The 21985-nt window shown below is 47.9% G+C and overlaps 1 protein-coding gene across 1 annotated transcript in view; it reads left to right on the plus strand.

Annotated features, from left to right (window-relative positions):
• PARP1 (poly(ADP-ribose) polymerase 1) overlaps window positions 1-21985 on the plus strand; it is a 377066-nt gene that overhangs the window by 255160 nt on the left and 99921 nt on the right. Inside the window, exon 16 of the mRNA XM_069236169.1 lies at window positions 5379-5501. Coding sequence (XP_069092270.1) covers window positions 5379-5501 — 123 coding nt within the window. The remainder of the gene's footprint in view (window positions 1-5378; window positions 5502-21985) is intronic.

Consider the following 21985-nt stretch of genomic DNA (forward strand, 5'->3'; position numbering starts at 1 on the left):
AGGGCCCTTGGTACTAGGGGTACCAGTTACAAGGGACTTACCTGGGTGCCAGGGTTGTGCCAATTGTGGAAACAATGGTACATTTTAGGTGAAAGAACACTGGTGCTGGGGCCTGGTTAGCAGGGTCCCAGCACACTTCTCAGTCAAGTCAGCATCAGTATCAGGCAAAAAGTGGGGGGTAACTGCAACAGGGAGCCATTTCTTTACAAAAGGTTTTACATGTGCCTCAAACAGGCCTGTCAGACAGATTATGGCACTGTTGTGCACACAGGATGCCCACAGCCCTCACTCTTAATATTCTGCAGTGCTCAGGTCACCCTGTCAGTGAGTGTTTAACTGACCTATTGTTTAGCTTCTGAGAGGTTCACACCCCAGTCACCCACGTCACTCAGGCCAAGTACATGCTGACCAACTTGTCAGAGGCTATGCCAATTGGCCACTTGAAATCTCAGGCAAGGTAAATGGAGCCCTCTAGGTCTGACAAAAAGTCATCGAGGGACAAGTTGTGCCACAAGCACAAGAAAGTCATACAAGACTCATCGTTTTCTCTGCACTCCTGCTCTGGGGATAAGTTGCTCACTCGGCGTTCAAAGGGCTCAACTCCACTCCCATCATCCAGCTCAAGGCCTAGTCTGAGACTAGTCCCAACACGCCATGGATTCCCTGGACATTCATATACCCTCTCCCTCCCACCAGATAGAGGCAGTAAAGGTTGCCATGCTGCAACTTTTCAGGGCAATGTCACCTCCATCTGTAGCACTTACAGGCCCAGTGAAGTCTCCAGTGGGACTCCCAGTCTTACTGCAGTGTTGACTGACCTCTGTTGGGACTCTGACAGGCTTCCTACTGGTGTCAGCTGATGCCTCCACTCCTGTGCCTTTTGGCAGCAAAAATTTAGAGGCAACACTTTTGGTCTTGGCTGTCACCAGGGATAACTTTGCAACTCTTGTAGCAATCAACACATCCATTTCATAGCTAAAAAAAGACTACTGGGACAGAAGTATTTGTTTTTTTTCGTCCATGGTCATGCGCAACTGATGGGGGCCAGAATTATTTTTTTCCTGTCTGGCTGGCATGCTTTACCTTCAGATGAGTAGGTGGTGGGGAGCTTACAACAAGGCTACACCCTCCTTCACATCCACCCCTCCTCATATCCCTCCTGTTTTTCTGAAAAAATCAGCTGGTCATGCCCTTGTTCTTATGCAAGAAGTGCATTTGCTACTGGCCACAGGGGCCATAGGAAGAGTCTTAGAGGTGGCGAGGACAGATAGTGCTACTCACATTATTTCTTAGTGCCTGAAAAGATGAAGGACGTAGGCTGATTCCGCGCCTCTGGCTTTTGAACAACTTCCATCAGAAGGACAAGTTCAAGATTTGTATTTCCCAGATTTTTCTGCCCTGGATTCAAGCGACTGGGCAGTGTTCTTGGACTTGCAGGGCGCAAGCTTTCACACAGAAGCTTCTGGCGGTTTGTGGAGGGATTGGAACATTTTCAATTTACCCATGTTCCAGCACTTTTGGCATCGCTGCTTGTCCCATGTACCCATTGACACAGACCTTTCTCTGGAAACTTTGTCTACAGTGGGCTCAGCACTGGGGTGGCCTTTCAGTTGGCACCCGCGTTTTTGGAAGTGGCAGCCCCAGTGGTGACTGTCGGACACCAGTCTAACATACAGCAGACCATTCTCCCTTCCCTACCCAGTGCGCACAGTAGTTACGGATGCATTGTTGCTGGGTTGTGGCAGTCTTCTCGGAGATGGAGAGATCATGGGTCTCTGATCCTCTGTGGACCATAGGCACCACATCATCCCACTGGAGCTGGGTGTCATTTGGCTAGCTCTTCAGGCCTTTCTGTCATCCATCAAGGGGGAGCCAGTTCATGTCTTAATGGACAACAAGACTGCCATCTGATACTGCAACAGGTAGGACACTGGGGGGGTCACAGATCCTGTGCCAGGAGACACTACATCTCTAGAAATAGGTGTATTTTCAAGGTATCTCCCTGATGGTATATCATTTGGCAGGTTCGCTGATAGCCAGGGCCAGCAAGTTCTGTGTGCTACCTTGACTGATGAAAAATAGCATCTTTGTTGGGACATTGCTCAAGGCATCCTTGCCTGTTTGTCGGGCCTTGGTTGGACGTATTTGCCACATCCAAGAATGTACAGTCAACATTAGTGTGCACTGGAGTTTCTAAAAAGAGCTTCCCTGGAAGACTTAACCTGTCTGTAGTTTGATGCAGTCCTCCTGCCTGTCTTCCCACTTCTGCCTCAACTGTTTTGAGTTCTGAAGATCAGGACAGACTGGTCTTAGGTTATCCTGATAGTTCTATATTGGGTCATTTTAAAGAGCCTGAGCCTTTGCTTCCCCATCTATCTGACTGTAAGGGAGCAACTGCTGTCTTAGCAACAGGGGAGGGTTCTACACTCGATTCTCCACACCCTATATCTCTCTGTGTGGAGATTGGGCAGCCTCAACTGAGCAATTTTTATTTCTTTGTTGAAGTGGTGGGTTTTATCCTTGTTGCTAGGCACCCATATACTCAATGTGTTTATTCTGTCATTGGGTGAAGTTTATAGCCTGGTGCGAAGATCACCAAGTTTACCTTTTGGCAGCTATACTGTCAGATGTTATTTGTTCTGTCTCTGGCTCAGCTAAGGTTTACTGTGTGCTCTAATAAAGGTTATTTGTTGACCTTTTCGGTCTTTCTTCATTTGCCTGTTCAACCTATGTTATTCAAGTCACTTTTTGTGGTGTAAGCTTAAACTTCTTTTTTTGCTGAAAGTGCTTTTTGCCCTTTTATGTAAGGCAGTCCACATCTGCTTTTTTTCTCTCTCCTTCAGCTCTTTAAGGAGGAGGCTAGGCTTCACCGGTTGCACAGCAAATTAGCTCTTTCCTTTTACGCTGAGAGCAGAAAAGAACCCTGGCTGGATGACCACCTTTTTCTTAGTTTTTCCAGTGCTAAGATGGAGGAGGGTGGTGCAGACACAGTCTTGTCCAGGTGGTTCGTCCTGCGCATAAAGACATGCTACACCCTGGCCATAAAGGAATCCTTTAAGGGACTTTGGGCTCATTCCACGCGGGATAAAGCTGCTAGTGTGGTCTTGCCAAAAGGCGTCCTGGTGTTGGACAGCTGCCAGGCTGCTACGCGGGCATCCATGTAGGAAAGTGTCCCTTTTTGACATGGTCACCCCTACGCTTTACCTGGTAATTTAAGCAGTTTTGATTGAAAATGCACCGGGTTCCTGCTAACCAGGTCCTCAGTGGCAGATCTCTTTCCCCAAATCTGTGCAGTTGTTCCCAAAGTGGCAATAGCTTTGCCCCCCAAAACCCCCCACCCCCTCCTTAAGTCCCTAGTAAGTGTCCTGGTACCTAGGGCATGTGTACCAAAGAGGGTCCCCAAGGGCTGCAGCGTGTATTGTGCCACCATCGGGACCCCTCACCTAGCACATGCAGACTGCCATTGTAGGCTTCTTGTCTTGGTGCAGTTAAAAGTGAAAACACGACATGGCACACAACCTGTGTGCCATGCCCACTAACAATGCAAGTAATATATGTAAGTCACCCCTACAAGCAGGCTTTACAGCACGAAGGCAGGGTGCATTAGATTACATTTGAGGACATATCTGCAAGAGCAGATAGGCCCCTACTATGCCTTTGTCGAATCTTAGGCATAGTGAGTGAACAGAGAAGCCATTTTTTAAGTACATATACTGGACACTGGTCAATACGAGTTCCCCAGCTACATGATGGCTTCACTGAAAATAGGAATGTTTGGTATCAAACACCCCGTATCAATAAACCCTCACTGATGCCAATGAAGGATTTATTCACCTACCATTTACCCGTGTGCTGGCTGACTAGTTTGTCAGTAGCAACACGTGATGCAGCATACAGTGCAACAAGCTGTAGTCTGTGTAGAGGACGCTCACTCTGCTTGGAGAGGACCATAATTATCAAATGGATGTTTTGTTTTTATTATGGATGTTAAATAAAATTTGAGGACTCTCCAAGTCTAGAAAATGGCATAATCCGCCTACTGGAGAGGATAGATTGGGAAAAACACAGGTAGAAAATAGGCATCAACCAAGGTCTTTTGGGCTACAGTTTAAATGATTTCATCTCGTCATAGTCTGCAGTCATTCAGTGTAAAGCCTCAGGGATTGTCCAGCTACTCCTGACATCCAAAAGCACTAGACACCTAACTTCGAACATATATATCTTGAATAATATTTCACTACAACCAGTATTTTATTAAAGATGTTTCTCCTACATAGATAAGTTGATCATTGTTTTTAAATAACTGTCCCCTTTATTTAGTCATTTATTTGAGGATTTTATGCCCTAGGATTGTAGTGCTTGCTAAACTAACAAGAGCCCATCAGAGTGCTTTACAGAGAACAGAAACAGGTAGAAATAGAAATACATTTGATTAATGGAAAGCAACGCAAACATAGCTGTCCTGCTCCCAAAACACAATTTACAACTTTACTACTATGATAGTCACCTTTAGCTTATACTAATTTCTCATTTATTTTTGAGCTATTGATAGGCTTGGAGCATAAATGCTTTGTTCCATGTGGTGCTGTAGGTCACAATCTTTGCCCTATCCTCCATCTAGTTTTGGGTACAGAATAATTATTCAGAACATTAGGAGGTTTATTTACTTCAAGACTTCACTTCACAAACGACAAGTTACCCTGTAGCCGAAACCCGCAAAGGATCAGCTCAGGAACTCTGCCCCGTATTTTCTTGTGATTTTCTTGAGGTCTTAGCGAATACCTCTGTCTTCTACCCTTATTAATCTGGCGTCTCCGCACTGCTAATCAATCAGTTCTCCTCCCCGCCACAGGTGTGTACCCCTTGCTTCTGGTGCTGCAGCAGCACAATGTCATCAAATGACTGCATGATTTGACAACTAGAGATGAGATCCTACACCCTGCATCATTATGGCATTCACTGGAAAATGTATAATGAAGAGGTTGAAACCTGAGGTAAAGCCAAAGGAAAAGGATGGTGCTAGGTTCTGATTTACATTTTTGTGTTCACTTTTTAGGGGTGGAATTTTGAGATGGAAGCAGCTTTTATTGAATCCTCTTGCAGCAGACTTGTACTAGATGACTTGTCAAAAGTAACAATACAGTTTGTTCTACATCATGTGCACGTAAAGTAGCTCATACCACGTCAGCTGTCCTTAGCCGCAGCTTCTGATCACCAGGAATGTGTTTGTGAGAATTTCAGATGCCTGACTTCTATGTTTCTGTGAATCTAAATTTCAGATGCTTATTTCCTTCCCTGGAAGGTTATTTTTTAGACTCATCATCATTTCGCCATAAGTAAGGTAGCGCTTTAACCTGTACACAAATCCTTCCCTACAGGCTGTTTCCAGCGGTGGGAGTGAGCCACAGATACTGGACCTCTCCAATCGCTTCTACACACTCATACCGCACGACTTTGGAATGAAGAAGCCGCCGCTCCTCAACAATCTGGAATATATTCAGGTACTTGCTGTGTTTACTACATGGCATGTTCAGAATACCATATCAAGTCTCCAGAAATAAATCTGATCTAGATTGGGCTAGTTTGCTTTGGGAGTGGGGGATACAAGTTGATGTCTCTTTCTGCCAGTAATTGTTTTGATGTTTTAAGACTTTGAAGCTACAAGGTTTCTCAAGGCTGCCCTGGAAACCAAACCTAACAATATAGATTTTTTGGGATACGTATTGGAATACTGCTTCTTTGTGTTTTTGTGTCTTCAGATAGGTGGCTGGAGGAGGGAATAGTCACATTAATACAATAAGCTTTAGCTTGTATCAAGTGATAACTTGCACAAAGAGGCATTATGCTATGGGGATGAATAGAGTTCATACTTACAAATAAGGTTACACTGTATTGTTACCTTGGTGGCGTGTGTGTGTCTGTCCATGATCTGTTAGTATTACAGCTGTTGCTTGGATACACATCATGCAAAACTTTCCCTTTTCACGTGACTATCCCACTTGTCAGCCTATGGCAATAGAGAGTGATTGTGGCTGCAACCTTGTGTAGGAAGTTGGCTCTGTATGTGCTATTTCAAAGTAAGGAATAGCATGCACAGAGTCCAAGGGTTCCCCTTTAGAGGTAAGATAGTGGCAAAAAGAGATAATACTAATGCTCTATTTTGTGGTAGTGTGGTCGAGCAGTAGGCTTATCAAAGGAGTAGTGTTAAGCATTTGTTGTACATACACACAGGCAATAAATGAGGAACACACACTCAGAGACAAATCCAGCCAATAGGTTTTGTTATTGAAAAATATATGTTCGATGGCATCTGTCGCTGTAGATACGCATGTTCTGCAATAGCTCGCTTAGCTCGCCATCTGGTGTTGGGCCGGAGTGTTACAAGTTGTTTTTCTTCGAAGAAGTCTTTCGAGTCACGGGACCGAGTGACTCCTCCTTTTGTCTCCATTGCGCATGGGCGTCGACTCCATCCTCGATTGTTTTTTTTCCGCCATCGGGTTCGGACGTGTTCCTGTCGCTCCGAGTTTCGGAACAGAAAAAATAGTTAATTTCGGAAGATTTTCGTCGGTATTGTTGCGTTCGGGATCGGCATACTTACATTCAACACCGCATCGAAGATCGAAGAGCTCCGGTGCCCTTCGGGGTAATTTTTCGATCCTCCGTCGGGGCCTGGTCGGCCCGACCGCGTGCTGAAGAACGCCGATGGAACGGACCCCGTTCCGTTTCTGCCCCAAATGCCACAATAAATACCCCTACACAGACCAACACTTGGTCTGCAACCTGTGCCTGTCACCTGAGCACAGCGAAGACACCTGCGAGGCCTGTCGTGCGTTCCGGTCCCGAAAAACACTCCGAGACCGTCGAGCCAGAAGACTTCAAATGGCGTCCGCACCGACAGCCCGACGGGAGTTCGAGGAACAGGAAGAGGAAGGTACCTTCTCGATCCAAGACTCAGACTCCGAAGGATTCGACGATACACAAACCGTGAGTAAGACGTCGAAAACCACACAAAGAAACATTTACAAGGCCCAGGGGACGCCACTGCCACCAGGCCATGGCTCAACCCATAAAATCGGTGACCGACCGTCGGCACCGAAAAAGGCCCAAACAGTGCCGAGATCGTCCGACTCCGGTCGAGACACCGGCACGCAGCCTTCTCGGGACCGAGAAAGTGCTGGAGACAAGCCTCGACACCGAGATGCCGGTGTGGACACGGCTCGACGCCGAGACAGCGGCACCGAAACAGATCGACGCCGAGAGGTTTCGGCCCCGAAAAGGAAAAAAGTCACCTCGGAGCCGAAAAAACACGCAGACACAGTTTCGACGCCGAAACAAACTGCAAGCGACCCAGCTTCAGGCTCTTATACAGAAGAGCACTCGCTAACCTCCCAAATGCAGAAGCATAGGTTTGAGGAAGAGCTACAAGCAACTGATGCGGACCATACGCAAAAGCGTATCTTCATTCAGCAGGGGACAGGAAAAATAAGCACCCTTCCCCCCATTAGGAGAAAGAGAAGGTTGGAGTTCCAGACGGAACAAGCACCACAACCAAAAGTGGTGAAAAGAGTTACACCACCACCCTCTCCTCCGCCCGTGATTAACGTTTCACCAGCACAAACGCCATCACACTCCCCAGCTCACACCACCATGAGCCAGGGTGACCAAGACCAGGACGCATGGGACCTATACGACGCCCCAGTGTCAGATAACAGCCCAGAGGCATACCCTACAAAACCATCTCCACCAGAAGACAGCACCGCGTACTCTCAGGTGGTGGCTAGAGCAGCACAATTTCACAACGTAAGCCTCCACTCAGAACAGGTCGAGGATGATTTCCTGTTCAACACACTCTCCTCCACCCACAGCTCCTACCAAAGCCTGCCTATGCTCCCTGGTATGCTCCGGCACGCAAAAGACATATTTAAGGACCCGGTCAAAAGTAGGGCAATCACACCAAGGGTGGAAAAAAAGTATAAGCCGCCTCCTACAGACCCGGCTTTCATCACAACACAGCTGCCACCAGACTCTGTTGTTGTAGGAGCAGCTAGGAAAAGGGCCAACTCTCACACATCTGGAGATGCACCACCCCCAGATAAAGAAAGCCGCAAGTTTGATGCAGCTGGTAAAAGAGTCGCAGCACAAGCTGCAAACCAGTGGCGCATCGCGAACTCCCAGGCACTACTTGCGCGCTATGACAGAGCCCACTGGGACGAGATGCAACATCTCATTGAACATCTGCCCAAAGACTTCCAAAATAGGGCAAAACAAGTGGTTGAGGAGGGACAGGCCATCTCCAACAACCAGATCCGCTCCTCCATGGACGCTGCAGATACAGCTGCACGGACAATTAATACATCTGTAACTATCAGAAGGCATGCATGGCTCCGAACGTCTGGATTTAAACCAGAGATTCAACAAGCAGTTCTCAATATGCCTTTTAATGAAAAAGAACTGTTCGGTCCAGAAGTGGACACAGCGATTGAGAAACTCAAAAAAGATACGGACACTGCCAAAGCCATGGGCGCACTCTACTCCCCGCAGAGCAGAGGGAATTACAGCTCATTCCGTAAAACGCCCTTTCGAGGGGGGTTTCGGGGTCAAAGCACACAAGCCAGCACCTCACAAGCCACACCGTCCAGTTACCAAGGACAGTATAGAGGAGGTTTTCGGGGACAATATAGAGGAGGGCAATTCCCTAGAAATAGAGGAAGATTCCAAAGCCCCAAAACCCCTACTACTAAACAGTGACTCACATGTCACTCACCCCCTCCACACAACACCAGTGGGGGGACGAATAGGTCATTATTACAGAGCATGGGAGAAAATCACTACAGACACTTGGGTTCTAGCAATTATCCAACATGGTTACTGCATAGAATTTCTACAGTTCCCTCCAAACATACCACCAAAAGCACAAAATTTAACAACACACCATTCCAATCTCCTAGAGATAGAAGTGCAGGCACTATTGCAAAAGAATGCAATCGAATTAGTGCCAAACACACAAATAAACACAGGAGTTTACTCACTGTACTTTCTGATACCAAAGAAGGACAAAACACTGAGACCAATCCTAGACCTCAGAGTAGTCAACACTTTCATCAAATCAGACCACTTCCACATGGTCACACTACAAGAAGTATTGCCATTGCTAAAGCTGCACGACTACATGGCAACTTTAGACCTCAAGGATGCTTATTTCCATATACCAATTCACCCATCGCACAGGAAATACCTAAGGTTTGTATTCAAAGGAATACATTACCAATTCAAGGTACTGCCTTTCGGATTAACAACCGCACCAAGAGTCTTTACCAAATGTCTAGCGGTAGTCGCTGCACACATCAGAAGGCAGCAAATACATGTGTTCCCATATCTAGACGACTGGCTAATCAAGGCCCATTCGTTAATAGAGTGCTCAAATCACACAAATCATATCATACAAACCCTCTTCAAACTAGGGTTCACCGTCAATTTCACAAAATCCAAGATTCGGCCACGCAAGGTACAACAATACCTGGGAGCCATAATAGACACATCAAAAGGAGTAGCCACTCCAAGTCCACAAAGAATTCAAAATTTCAACACCATCATACAACGCATGTATCCAACACAAAAGATACAAGCAAAGATGGTATTACAACTCCTAGGCATGATGTCATCATGCATAGCCATTGTCCCAAACGCAAGACTGCACATGAGGCCCTTACAACAATGCCTAGCATCACAGTGGTCTCAAGCACAGGGTCACCTTCTAGATCTGGTGTTAATAGACCGCCAAACTTACCTCTCGCTTCTGTGGTGGAACAACATAAATTTAAACAAGGGGCGGCCTTTTCAAGACCCAGTGCCACAATACGTAATAACAACAGATGCTTCCATGACAGGGTGGGGAGCACACCTCGATCAACACAGCATACAAGGACAATGGAACGTACATCAAACAAAACTGCATATCAATCACCTAGAACTTCTTGCAGTTTTTCAAGCACTAAAAGCTTTCCAACCAATAATAGTTCACAAATACATTCTCGTCAAAACAGACAACATGACAACAATGTATTATCTAAACAAGCAGGGAGGGACGCACTCCACGCAGTTAAGCATGTTAGCACAAAAAATTTGGCATTGGGCAATTCACAACCAAATTCGCCTAATTGCACAGTTTATACCAGGGATACAAAATCAACTCGCAGACAATCTCTCTCGAGATCACCAACAGGTCCACGAATGGGAAATTCACCCCCAAATACTGAACACTTATTTCAAACTCTGGGGAACACCTCAGATAGACTTGTTTGCGACAAGGGAGAACGCAAAATGCCAAAACTTCGCATCCAGATACCCACACAAACAATCCCAAGGCAATGCCCTATGGATGAACTGGTCAGGGATATTTGCTTACGCTTTTCCTCCTCTCCCTCTCCTTCCTTACCTGGTAAACAAACTCAGTCAAAGCAAACTCAAACTCATATTGATAGCACCAACTTGGGCAAGGCAACCCTGGTACACAACGCTGCTAGACCTATCAGTGGTACCCTGCATCAAATTGCCCAACAGGCCAGATCTGTTGACACAGCACAACCAAAAGATCAGACACCCAGATCCAGCATCGCTGAATCTAGCAATCTGGCTCCTGAAATCCTAGAATTCGGGCACTTACAACTTACCCAAGAATGTATGGAAGTCATAAAACAAGCAAGAAGGCCATCCACCAGGCACTGCTATGCAAGTAAATGGAAGAGGTTTGTTTGCTACTGCCATATTAATCAAATACAACCATTACACACAACTCCAGAACATGTAGTGGGTTACTTGCTTCACTTACAAAAATCTAACCTAGCTTTCTCTTCCATTAAGATTCACCTTGCAGCAATATCTGCATACCTGCAGACTACCTATTCAACTTCCCTATATAAAATACCAGTCATTAAAGCATTCATGGAGGGCCTTAGGAGAATTATACCACCAAGAACACTACCTGTTCCTTCATGGAACCTAAATGTTGTCCTAACTAGACTTATGGGTCCACCTTTTGAACCCATGCACTCCTGCGACATACAGTTCCTAACCTGGAAGGTGGCATTTCTCATCGCCATTACTTCCCTGAGAAGAGTAAGCGAGATTCAGGCGTTTACTATACAGGAACCTTTTATACAACTACACAAAAATAAAGTCGTCCTAAGGACCAATCCTAAATTTTTGCCAAAGGTTATTTCACCGTTCCATTTAAATCAAACAGTGGAACTTCCGGTGTTCTTTCCACAGCCAGATACCGTAGCTGAAAGGGCACTACATACATTAGATGTCAAAAGAGCATTAATGTATTACATTGACAGAACAAAGAACATCAGAAAGACTAAACAACTCTTTATTGCATTTCAAAAACCTCATGCAGGAAACCCAATTTCAAAACAAGGTATAGCCAGATGGATAGTTAAATGCATCCAAATCTGCTACCTTAAAGCTAAACGACAGCTGCCCATTACACCAAGGGCACACTCAACCAGAAAGAAAGGTGCTACCATGGCCTTTCTAGGAAACATCCCAATGCAAGAAATATGTAAGGCAGCCACATGGTCTACGCCTCACACATTCACCAAGCACTACTGTGTAGACGTGTTATCCGCACAACAAGCCACAGTAGGTCAAGCTGTATTAAGGACATTATTTCAGACTACTTCCACTCCTACAGGCTGATCCACCGCTTTTGGGGAAATAACTGCTTACTAGTCTATTGCAGAACATGCGTATCTACAGCGACAGATGCCATCGAACTGAAAATGTCACTTACCCAGTGTACATCTGTTCGTGGCATCAGTCGCAGTAGATTCGCATGTGCCCACCCGCCTCCCCGGGAGCCTGTAGCAGTTTGGAAGTTACCTTCAATTATTTATATATGTATCATCTCAACCTTAAATAAGTGCATACTTAGTCACTCCATTGCATGGGCACTATTACTACAATTCAACTCCTACCTCACCCTCTGCGGGGAAAAACAATCGAGGATGGAGTCGACGCCCATGCGCAATGGAGACAAAAGGAGGAGTCACTCGGTCCCGTGACTCGAAAGACTTCTTCGAAGAAAAACAACTTGTAACACTCCGGCCCAACACCAGATGGCGAGCTAAGCGAGCTATTGCAGAACATGCGAATCTACTGCGACTGATGCCACGAACAGATGTACACTGGGTAAGTGACATTTTCATTTCTTAGTTTATTTTAAGAACCACAGGTTCAAATTCTACATGTAATATCTCATTTGAATGGTATTGCAGGTAAGTACTTTAGGAACTTTGAATAATTACAGTAGCATATATACTTTTCACATAAAACACAAATAGCTGTTTTAAAAGTGGACACTTAGTGCAATTTTCACAGTTCCTGGGGGAGGTAAAGTATTGTTAGTTCTTGCAGGTAAGTACACCACCTACGGGGTTAAGATTGGGGTCAAAGGTAGCCCACCGTTGGGGGTTCAGAGCAACCCCAAAGTTACCACACCAGCAGCTCAGGGCCGGTCAGGTGCAGAGGTCAAAGAGGTGTCCAAAACACATAGGCTTCAATGGAGAGAAGGGGTGTCCCGGTTCCAGTCTGCCAGCAGGTAAGTACCCGCGTCTTCGGAGGGCAGACCAGGGGGGTTTTGTAGGGCACCGGGGGGGACACAAGTCCACACAGAAAGTACACCCTCAGCAGCGCGGGGCGGCCGGGTGCAGTGTGCAAACAAGCGTCGGGTTCTCTGTAGGTTTCAATGGGAGACCAAGGGGTCTCTTCAGCGGTGCAGGCAGGCAAGGGGGGGGCTCCTCGGGGTAGCCACCACCTAGGCAAGGGAGAGGGCCTCCTGGGGGTCACTCCTGCACTGAAGTTCCGTTCCTTCAGGTGCTGGGGGCTGCGGGTGCAGGGTCTTTTCCAGCCGTTGGGATTTTAGAGTCAGGCAGTCGCGGTCAGGGGGAGCCTCGGGATTCCCTCTGCAGGCGTCGCTGTGGGGGCTCAGGGGGGACAACTTTGGTTACTCACGGTCTCGGAGTCGCTGGAGGGTCCTCCCTGAGGTGTTGGTTCTCCACCAGTCGAGTCGGGGTCGCCGGGTGCAGTGTTGCAAGTCTCACGCTTCTTGCGGGGATTTGCAGGGGTCTTTAAATCTGCTCCTCTGTAACAAAGTTGCAGTCTTTTTGGAGCAGTGCCGCTGTCCTCGGGAGTTTCTTGTCTTTCTTGAAGCAGGGCAGTCCTCTGAGGATTCAGAGGTCGCTGGTCCTGGGGAAAGCGTCGCTGGAGCAGGTTTCTTTAGAAGGCAGGAGACAGGCCGGTAGGTCTGGGGCCAAAACAGTTGGTGTCTTCTTTTCTTCTTCTGCAGGGGTCTTTCAGCTCAGCAGTCCTCTTCTTCTTGTAGTTGCAGGAATCTAAATTCTTAGGTTCAGGGGAGCCCTTAAATACTAAATTTAAGGGCGTGTTTAGGTCTGGGGGGTTAGTAGCCAATGGCTACTAGCCCTGAGGGTGGGTACACCCTCGTTGTGCCTCCTCCCAAGGGGAGGGGGTCACAATCCTATCCCTATTGGGGGAATCCTCCATCTGCAAGATGGAGGATTTCTAAAAGTTAGAGTCACTTCAGCTCAGGGCACCTTAGGGGCTGTCCTGACTGGCCAGTGTCTCCTCCTTGTTTTTCTCATTATCTCTCCTGGACTTGCCGCCAAAAGTGGGGGCTGTGTCCAGAGGGCGGGCATCTCCACTAGCTGGAGTGCCCTGGGGCATTGTAACACGAAGCTTGAGCCTTTGAAGCTCACTGCTAGGTGTTACAGTTCCTGCAGGGGGAGGTGTGAAGCACCTCCACCCAGAGAAGGCTTTTGTTTCTGTCCCCAGAGAGCACAAAGGCCCTCACCGCATGGGGTCAGAAAGTGGTCTCTCAGCAGCAGGCTGGCACAGACCAGTCAGTCCTGCACTGAACAATTGGGTAAAATACAGGGGGTATCTCTAAGATGCCCTCTGTGTGCATTTTTTAATAAATCCAACACTGGCATCAGTGTGGGTTTATTATTCTGAGAAGTTTGGTACCAAACTTCCCAGTATTCAGTGTAGCCATTATGGAGCTGTGGAGTTCGTTTTTGACAGACTCCCAGACCATATACTCTTATGGCTACCCTCCACTTACAATGTCTAAGGTTTTGCTTAGACACTGTAGGGGCATAGTGCTCATGCACCTATGCCCTCACCTGTGGTATAGTGCACCCTGCCTTAGAGCTGTAAGGCCTGCTAGAGGGGTGACTTACCTATGCCACAGGCAGTGTGAGGTTGGCATGGCACCCTGAGGGGAGTGCCATGTCGGCTTAGTCGTTTTCTCCCCACCAGCACACACAAGCTGGCAAGCAGTGTGTCTGTGCTGAGTGAGGGGTCCCTAGGGTGGCATAAGACATGCTGCAGCCCTTAGAGACCTTCCCTGGCATCAGGGCCCTTGGTACCAGGGGTACCAGTTACAAGGGGCTTACCTGGGTGCCAGGGTTGTGCCAATTGTGGAAACAATGGTACATTTTAGGTGAAAGAACACTGGTGCTGGGGCCTGGTTAGCAGGGTCCCAGCACACTTCTCAGTCAAGTCAGCATCAGTATCAGGCAAAAAGTGGGGGGTAACTGCAACAGGGAGCCATTTCTTTACACCCTCTTTTTAGGCAATTTGAAGAATAATGCTGGTGACGGTAGTTCATATTAATGGGCACATACCTCTTTTTACCTACCCACCTGTGGAGGTGGGTGGGGGTGCCTAATGCTTCTACCAGTTCTATACAGCCCCACAACCCCCCATGACTAAGGTCATTTATTTGCTGCATGTGCTGATCACATGCATTGCACACTCCCGCCCAGGATTGGCTTTAGGGGGTCTGGCCGCACTGGGTGCTGACCTGGGTTGGGGGGCGCTGACCTCGGGTTGGGGGGGGGGTCTGTGTTTATCAATAACTGAATCTTGCTATTTAAAAACACATGCTGAAAAGTTCTTTGTGCATTCAGCCTTCAGGAAGCAATTCAAATGTCAAGATACTTCTTCTGATTAATGTTCCTTCTAGGGAGAGGGATGGGAGTTTTGTTTAGCGGCAGCTTTGACTCGCGATAAAGTAGCATAGAGGGTTAATATGCCTGCTGCAAAGAACATAATTATGGGGCAGTTTAAGAGCCCCTTACGCCATTATATCGCCACATTAGCGTCATTTATTTTATTCCAATGCGGCGATATTATGGGAAAAATGCAGCGCCAGATTTACAAAGAGGCGCAATGCATGCATTTTGCCACTTTGTAACCCCTTGTGCCACATGATGCCTGCGCTAGGCATAATGTATGCAAGGGGGGAGGGGAGGGTCATTAGGGGAGGGTGAAAAAATGGCGCAAAAAAATTTTCTTTCTTTCATTTTTTTCTGCATTTTTAACGTCTGCTCAGAGCAGGCATTTAAAGGGGGCACACCATTATTTATAATGGGCCCCTATGTACTGTTTAAGGTTGTTCTGGGATGGCCTGGTGAGCAAAAGAACGATGGATTAAACCCAGATCTGTGACTGGGGGTGAATGTTTGATTGGTTCCGCTTTCCGTCCATCATTTCTGTTTTGCTTTGCTTTTGCTGCCATAAGTGCGCCGAGTATGCCCAGACATGGGTCCTGGGCTCACTATGCCACTGGATTCAAGCTAGCCTGGCTGATGAAGGGTGAAACCCTGAAACCGGTCCCAGGATGCTTGTTTCCGGTCCATGGAGGACCTGGCCTGGCAGTTCGGGATGGACTGTTCCCATGAGGAACAGGTTCAAGACTGTTGCACAGGGCACCGGCAGCTCTAAAGCCGGCCCTGCACCTGCCACCTAGTGTTTGGCTGAGACATTGCATGGTTTCCTTCAAAGTAAAAGGTTTTGAGGTGACTCCTGCTCCTGCACCCAAAATCCACACTACACCAGTTCTTTCTCAACATCATACTGTGATTTATTTTTTTCTGCCATCCAGTTTGGTTGTACTTTGAAGAGCTCGAAAATTTGACACTGAAGAACCGAAAATGAACCCTTATGTTCGATGGCATCTGTCGCTGTAGATACGCATGTTCTGCAATAGCTCGCCATCTGGTGTTGGGCCGGAGTGTTACAAGTTGTTTTTCTTCGAAGAAGTCTTTCGAGTCACGGGACCGAGTGACTCCTCCTTTTGTCTCCATTGCGCATGGGCGTCGACTCCATCTTCGATTGTTTTTTTTCCGCCATCGGGTTCGGACGTGTTCCTGTCGCTCCGAGTTTCGGAACGGAAAATTAGCTAATTTCGGAAGATTTTCGTCGGTATTGTTGCGTTCGGGATCGGCGTACTTAGATTCCACACCGCATCGAAGATCGGAGAGCTCCGGTGCCCTTCGGGGTAGTTTTTTTTCGATCCTCCGTCGGGGCCTGGTCGGCCCGACCGCGTGCTGAAGAACGCCGATGGAACGGACCCCGTTCCGTTTCTGCCCCAAATGCCACAATAAATACCCCTACACAGACCAACACTTGGTCTGCAACCTGTGCCTGTCACCTGAGCACAGCGAAGACACCTGCGAGGCCTGTCGTGCGTTCCGGTCCCGAAAAACACTCCGAGACCGTCGAGCCAGAAGACTTCAGATGGCGTCCGCTCCGACAGCCCACCGAGAGTTCGAGGAACAAGAAGAGGAAGGTACCTTCTCCATCCAAGACTCAGACTCCGAAGGATTCGACGATACACAAACCGTGAGTAAGACGTCGAAATCCACTCAAAGGAACATTTACAAGGCCCAGGGGACGCCACTGCCACCAGGCCATGGCTCGACCCATAAGATCGGTGACCGACCGTCGGCACCGAAAAAGGCCCAAACAGTGCCGAGATCGTCCGACTCCGGTCGAGACACCGGCACGCAGCCTTCTCGGGACCGAGAAAGTGCTGGCGACAAGCCTCGACACCGAGATGCCGGTGTGGACATGGCTCGACGCCGAGACAGCGGCACCGAAACAGATCGACGCCGAGAGGTTTCGGCCCCGAAAAGGAAAAAAGTCACCTCGGAGCCGAAAAAACACGCAGACAAAGTTTCGATGCCGAAACAGACTGCAAGCGACCCAGCTTCAGGCTCTTATACAGAAGAGCACTCGCTAACCTCCCAAATGCAGAAGCATAGGTTTGAGGAAGAGCTACAAGCAACTGATGTGGACCATACGCAAAAGCGTATCTTCATTCAGCAGGGGACAGGAAAAATCTATCTTCCAAAAATAAGCACCCTTCCCCCCATTAGGAGAAAAAGAAGGTTGGAGTTCCAGACGGAACAAACACCACAACCAAAAGTGGTGAAAAGAGTTACACCACCACCCTCTCCTCCGCCCGTGATTAACGTTTCACCAGCACAAACTCCATCACACTCCCCAGCTCACACCACCATGAGCCAGGGTGACCAAGATCAGGACGCATGGGACCTATATGACGCCCCAGTGTCAGATAACAGTCCGGAGGCATACCCTACAAAGCCATCTCCACCAGAAGACAGCACCGTGTACTCTCAAGTGGTGGCTAGAGCAGCACAATTTCACCACGTAAGCCTCCACTCAGAACAGGTCGAGGATGATTTTATTCAACACACTCTCCTCCACCCACAGCTCATACCAAAGCCTGCCTATGCTCCCTGGTATGCTCCGGCACGCAAAAGACATCTTTAAGGAGCCGGTCAAAAGTAGGGCAATCACACCAAGGGTGGAAAAGAAGTATAAGCCGCCTCCTACGGACCCGGTTTTCATCACTACACAGCTGCCACCAGACTCTGTCGTTGTAGGAGCAGCTAGGAAAAGGGCCAACTCTCACACATCTGGAGATGCACCACCCCCAGATAAAGAAAGCCGCAAGTTCGATGCAGCTGGTAAAAGAGTCGCAGCACAAGCTGCAAACCAGTGGCGCATCGCGAACTCCCAGGCACTACTTGCGCGCTATGACAGAGCCCACTGGGACGAGATGCAACATCTCATTGAACATCTGCCCAAGGAATTACAAAATAGGGCAAAACAAGTGGTTGAAGAGGGACAGACCATCTCCAACAACCAGATACGCTCCTCCATGGACGCTGCAGATACAGCTGCACGGACAATTAATACATCTGTAACTATCAGAAGGCATGCATGGCTCCGAACGTCTGGATTTAAACCAGAGATTCAACAAGCAGTTCTCAATATGCCTTTTAATGAAAAAGAACTGTTCGGTCCAGAAGTGGACACAGCGATTGAGAAACTCAAAAAAGATACACACACTGCCAAAGCCATGGGCGCACTCTACTCCCCGCAGAGCAGAGGGAATTACAGCACATTCCGTAAAACGCCCTTTCGAGGGGGGTTTCGGGGTCAAAGCACACAAGCCAGCACCTCACAAGCCACACCGTCCAGTTACCAGGGACAGTATAGAGGAGGTTTTCGGGGACAATATAGAGGAGGGCAATTCCCTAGAAATAGAGGGAGATTTCAAAGCCCCAAAACCCCTATTACTAAACAGTGACTCACATGTCACTCACCCCCTCCACACAACACCAGTGGGGGGAAGAATAGGTCATTATTACAAAGCATGGGAGAAAATCACTACAGACACTTGGGTTCTAGCAATTATCCGACATGGTTATTGCATAGAATTTCTACAATTCCCTCCAAACATACCACCAAAAGCACAAAATCTAACAACACACCATTCCAATCTCCTGGAAATAGAAGTGCAGGCACTATTGCAAAAGAATGCAATCGAATTAGTGCCAAACACACAAATAAACACAGGAGTTTACTCACTGTACTTTCTGATACCAAAGAAGGACAAAACACTGAGACCAATCCTAGACCTCAGAGTAGTGAACACTTTCGTCAAATCAGACCACTTCCACATGGTCACACTACAAGAAGTATTGCCATTGCTAAAACTACACGACTACATGGCAACTTTAGACCTCAAGGATGCCTATTTCCATATACCAATACACCCATCGCACAGGAAATACCTAAGGTTTGTATTCAAAGGAATACATTACCAATTCAAGGTACTGCCTTTCGGATTAACAACCGCACCAAGAGTCTTTACCAAATGTTTAGCGGTAGTCGCTGCACACATAAGAAGGCAGCAAATACATGTGTTCCCATATTTGGACGACTGGCTAATCAAGGCCCATTCGTTCATACAGTGCTCAAATCACACAAATCAGATCATACAAACCCTCTTCAAACTCGGGTTCACCGTCAACTTTACAAAATCCAACATTCTACCGCGCAAGGTACAACAATACCTAGGAGCCATAATAGACACATCAAAGGGAGTAGCCACTCCAAGTCCACAAAGAATTCTAAATTTCAACACCATCATACAACGCATGTATCCAACACAAAAGATACAAGCAAAGATGGTATTACAACTCCTAGGCATGATGTCTTCATGCATAGCCATTGTCCCAAACGCAAGACTGCACATGAGGCCCTTACAACAATGCCTAGCATCACAGTGGTCTCAAGCACAGGGTCACCTTCTAGATCTGGTGTTAATAGACCGCCAAACTTACCTCTCGCTTCTGTGGTGGAACAACATAAATTTAAACAAGGGGCGGCCTTTCCAAGACCCAGTGCCACAATACGTAATAACAACAGATGCTTCCATGACAGGGTGGGGAGCACACCTCGATCAACACAGCATACAAGGACAATGGAACGTACATCAAACAAAACTGCATATCAATCACCTAGAACTTCTAGCAGTTTTTCAAGCACTAAAAGCCTTCCAACCAATAATAGTTCACAAATACATTCTCGTCAAAACAGACAACATGACAACAATGTATTATCTAAACAAGCAGGGGGGGACGCACTCCACGCAGTTAAGCCTGCTAGCACAAAAAATTTGGCATTGGGCAATTCACAACCAAATTCGCCTAATAGCACAGTTTATACCAGGGATCCAAAATCAACTCGCAGACAATCTCTCTCGAGATCATCAACAGGTCCACGAATGGGAAATTCACCCCCAAATTCTGAACACGTATTTCAAACTCTGGGGAACACCTCAGATAGACTTGTTTGCGACAAGGGAGAACGCAAAATGCCAAAACTTCGCATCCAGATACCCAAACAAACAATCCCAAGGCAATGCCCTATGGATGAACTGGTCAGGGATATTTGCTTACGCTTTTCCTCCTCTCCCTCTCCTTCCTTACCTGGTAAACAAACTCAGTCAAAGCAAACTCAAACTCATATTGATAGCACCAACTTGGGCAAGGCAACCCTGGTACACAACGCTGCTAGACCTATCAGTGGTACCCTGCATCAAATTGCCCAACAGGCCAGATCTGTTGACACAGCACAACTGTAAAGAAATGGCTCCCTGTTGCAGTTACCCCCCACTTTTTGCCTGATACTGATGCTGACTTGACTGAGAAGTGTGCTGGGACCCTGCTAACCAGGCCCCAGCACCAGTGTTCCTTCACCTAAAATGTACCATTGTATCCACAATTGGCACACCCTGGCATTCAGATAAGTCCCTTGTAACTGGTACTTCTAGTACCAAGGGCCCTGATGCCAAGAAAGGTCTCTAAGGGCTGCAGCATGTCTTATGCCACCCTAGAGACCCCTCACTCAGCACAGACACACTGCTTACAAGCCTGTGTGTGCTGGTGAGAACAAAATGAGTAAGTCGACATGGCACTCCCCTCAGGGTGCCATGCCAGCCTCTCACTGCCTATGCAGTATAGGTAAGACACCCCTCTAGCAGGCCTTACAGCCCTAAGGCAGGGTGCACTATACCATAGGTGAGGGTACCAGTGCATGAGCACTGTGCCCCTACAGTGTCTAAGCAAAACCTTAGACATTGTAAGTGCAGGGTAGCCATAAGAGTATATGGTCTGGGAGTCTGTTTTACACGAACTCCACAGCACCATAATGGCTACACTGAAAACTGGGAAGTTTGGTATCAAACTTCTCAGCACAATAAATGCACACTGATGCCAGTGTGCATTTTATTGCAAAATACACCCCAGAGGGCACCTTAGAGGTGCCCCCTGAAACTTAACCGACTATCTGTGTAGGCTGACTAGTTTTAGCAGCCTGCCACAAACCGAGACATGTTGCTGGCCCCATGGGGAGAGTGCCTTTGTCACTCTGAGGCCAGTAACAAAGCCTGCACTGGGTGGAGATGCTAACACCTCCCCCAGGCAGGAGTTGTGACACCTGGCGGTGAGCCTCAAAGGCTCACCTCCTTTGTGCCAACCCAGCAGGACACTCCAGCTAGTGGAGTTGCCCGCCCCCTCCGGCCAGGCCCCACTTTTGGCGGCAAGGCCGGAGAAAATAATGAGAAAAACAAGGAGGAGTCACTGGCCAGTCAGGACAGCCCCTAAGGTGTCCTGAGCTGAGGTGACTCTGACTTTTAGAAATCCTCCATCTTGCAGATGGAGGATTCCCCCAATAGGGTTAGGATTGTGACCCCCTCCCCTTGGGAGGAGGCACAAAGAGGGTGTACCCACCCTCAGGGCTAGTAGCCATTGGCTACTAACCCCCCAGACCTAAACACGCCCTTAAATTTAGTATTTAAGGGCTACCCTGAACCCTAGAAAATTAGATTCCTGCAACTACAAGAAGAAGGACTGCCCAGCTGAAAACCCCTGCAGCGGAAGACCAGAAGACGACAACTGCCTTGGCTCCAGAAACTCACCGGCCTGTCTCCTGCCTTCCAAAGATCCTGCTCCAGCGACGCCTTCCAAAGGGACCAGCGACCTCGACATCCTCTGAGGACTGCCCCTGCTTCGAAAAGACAAGAAACTCCCGAGGACAGCGGACCTGCTCCAAGAAAAGCTGCAACTTTGTTTCCAGCAGCTTTAAAGAACCCTGCAAGCTCCCCGCAAGAAGCGTGAGACTTGCAACACTGCACCCAGCGACCCCGACTCGGCTGGTGGAGATCCGACACCTCAGGAGGGACCCCAGGACTACTCTGATACTGTGAGTACCAAAACCTGTCCCCCCTGAGCCCCCACAGCGC

The sequence above is a fragment of the Pleurodeles waltl genome, chromosome 5, assembly GCF_031143425.1.
Source record: "Pleurodeles waltl isolate 20211129_DDA chromosome 5, aPleWal1.hap1.20221129, whole genome shotgun sequence".
NCBI classification, from domain to species: Eukaryota; Metazoa; Chordata; class Amphibia; order Caudata; family Salamandridae; genus Pleurodeles; species Pleurodeles waltl.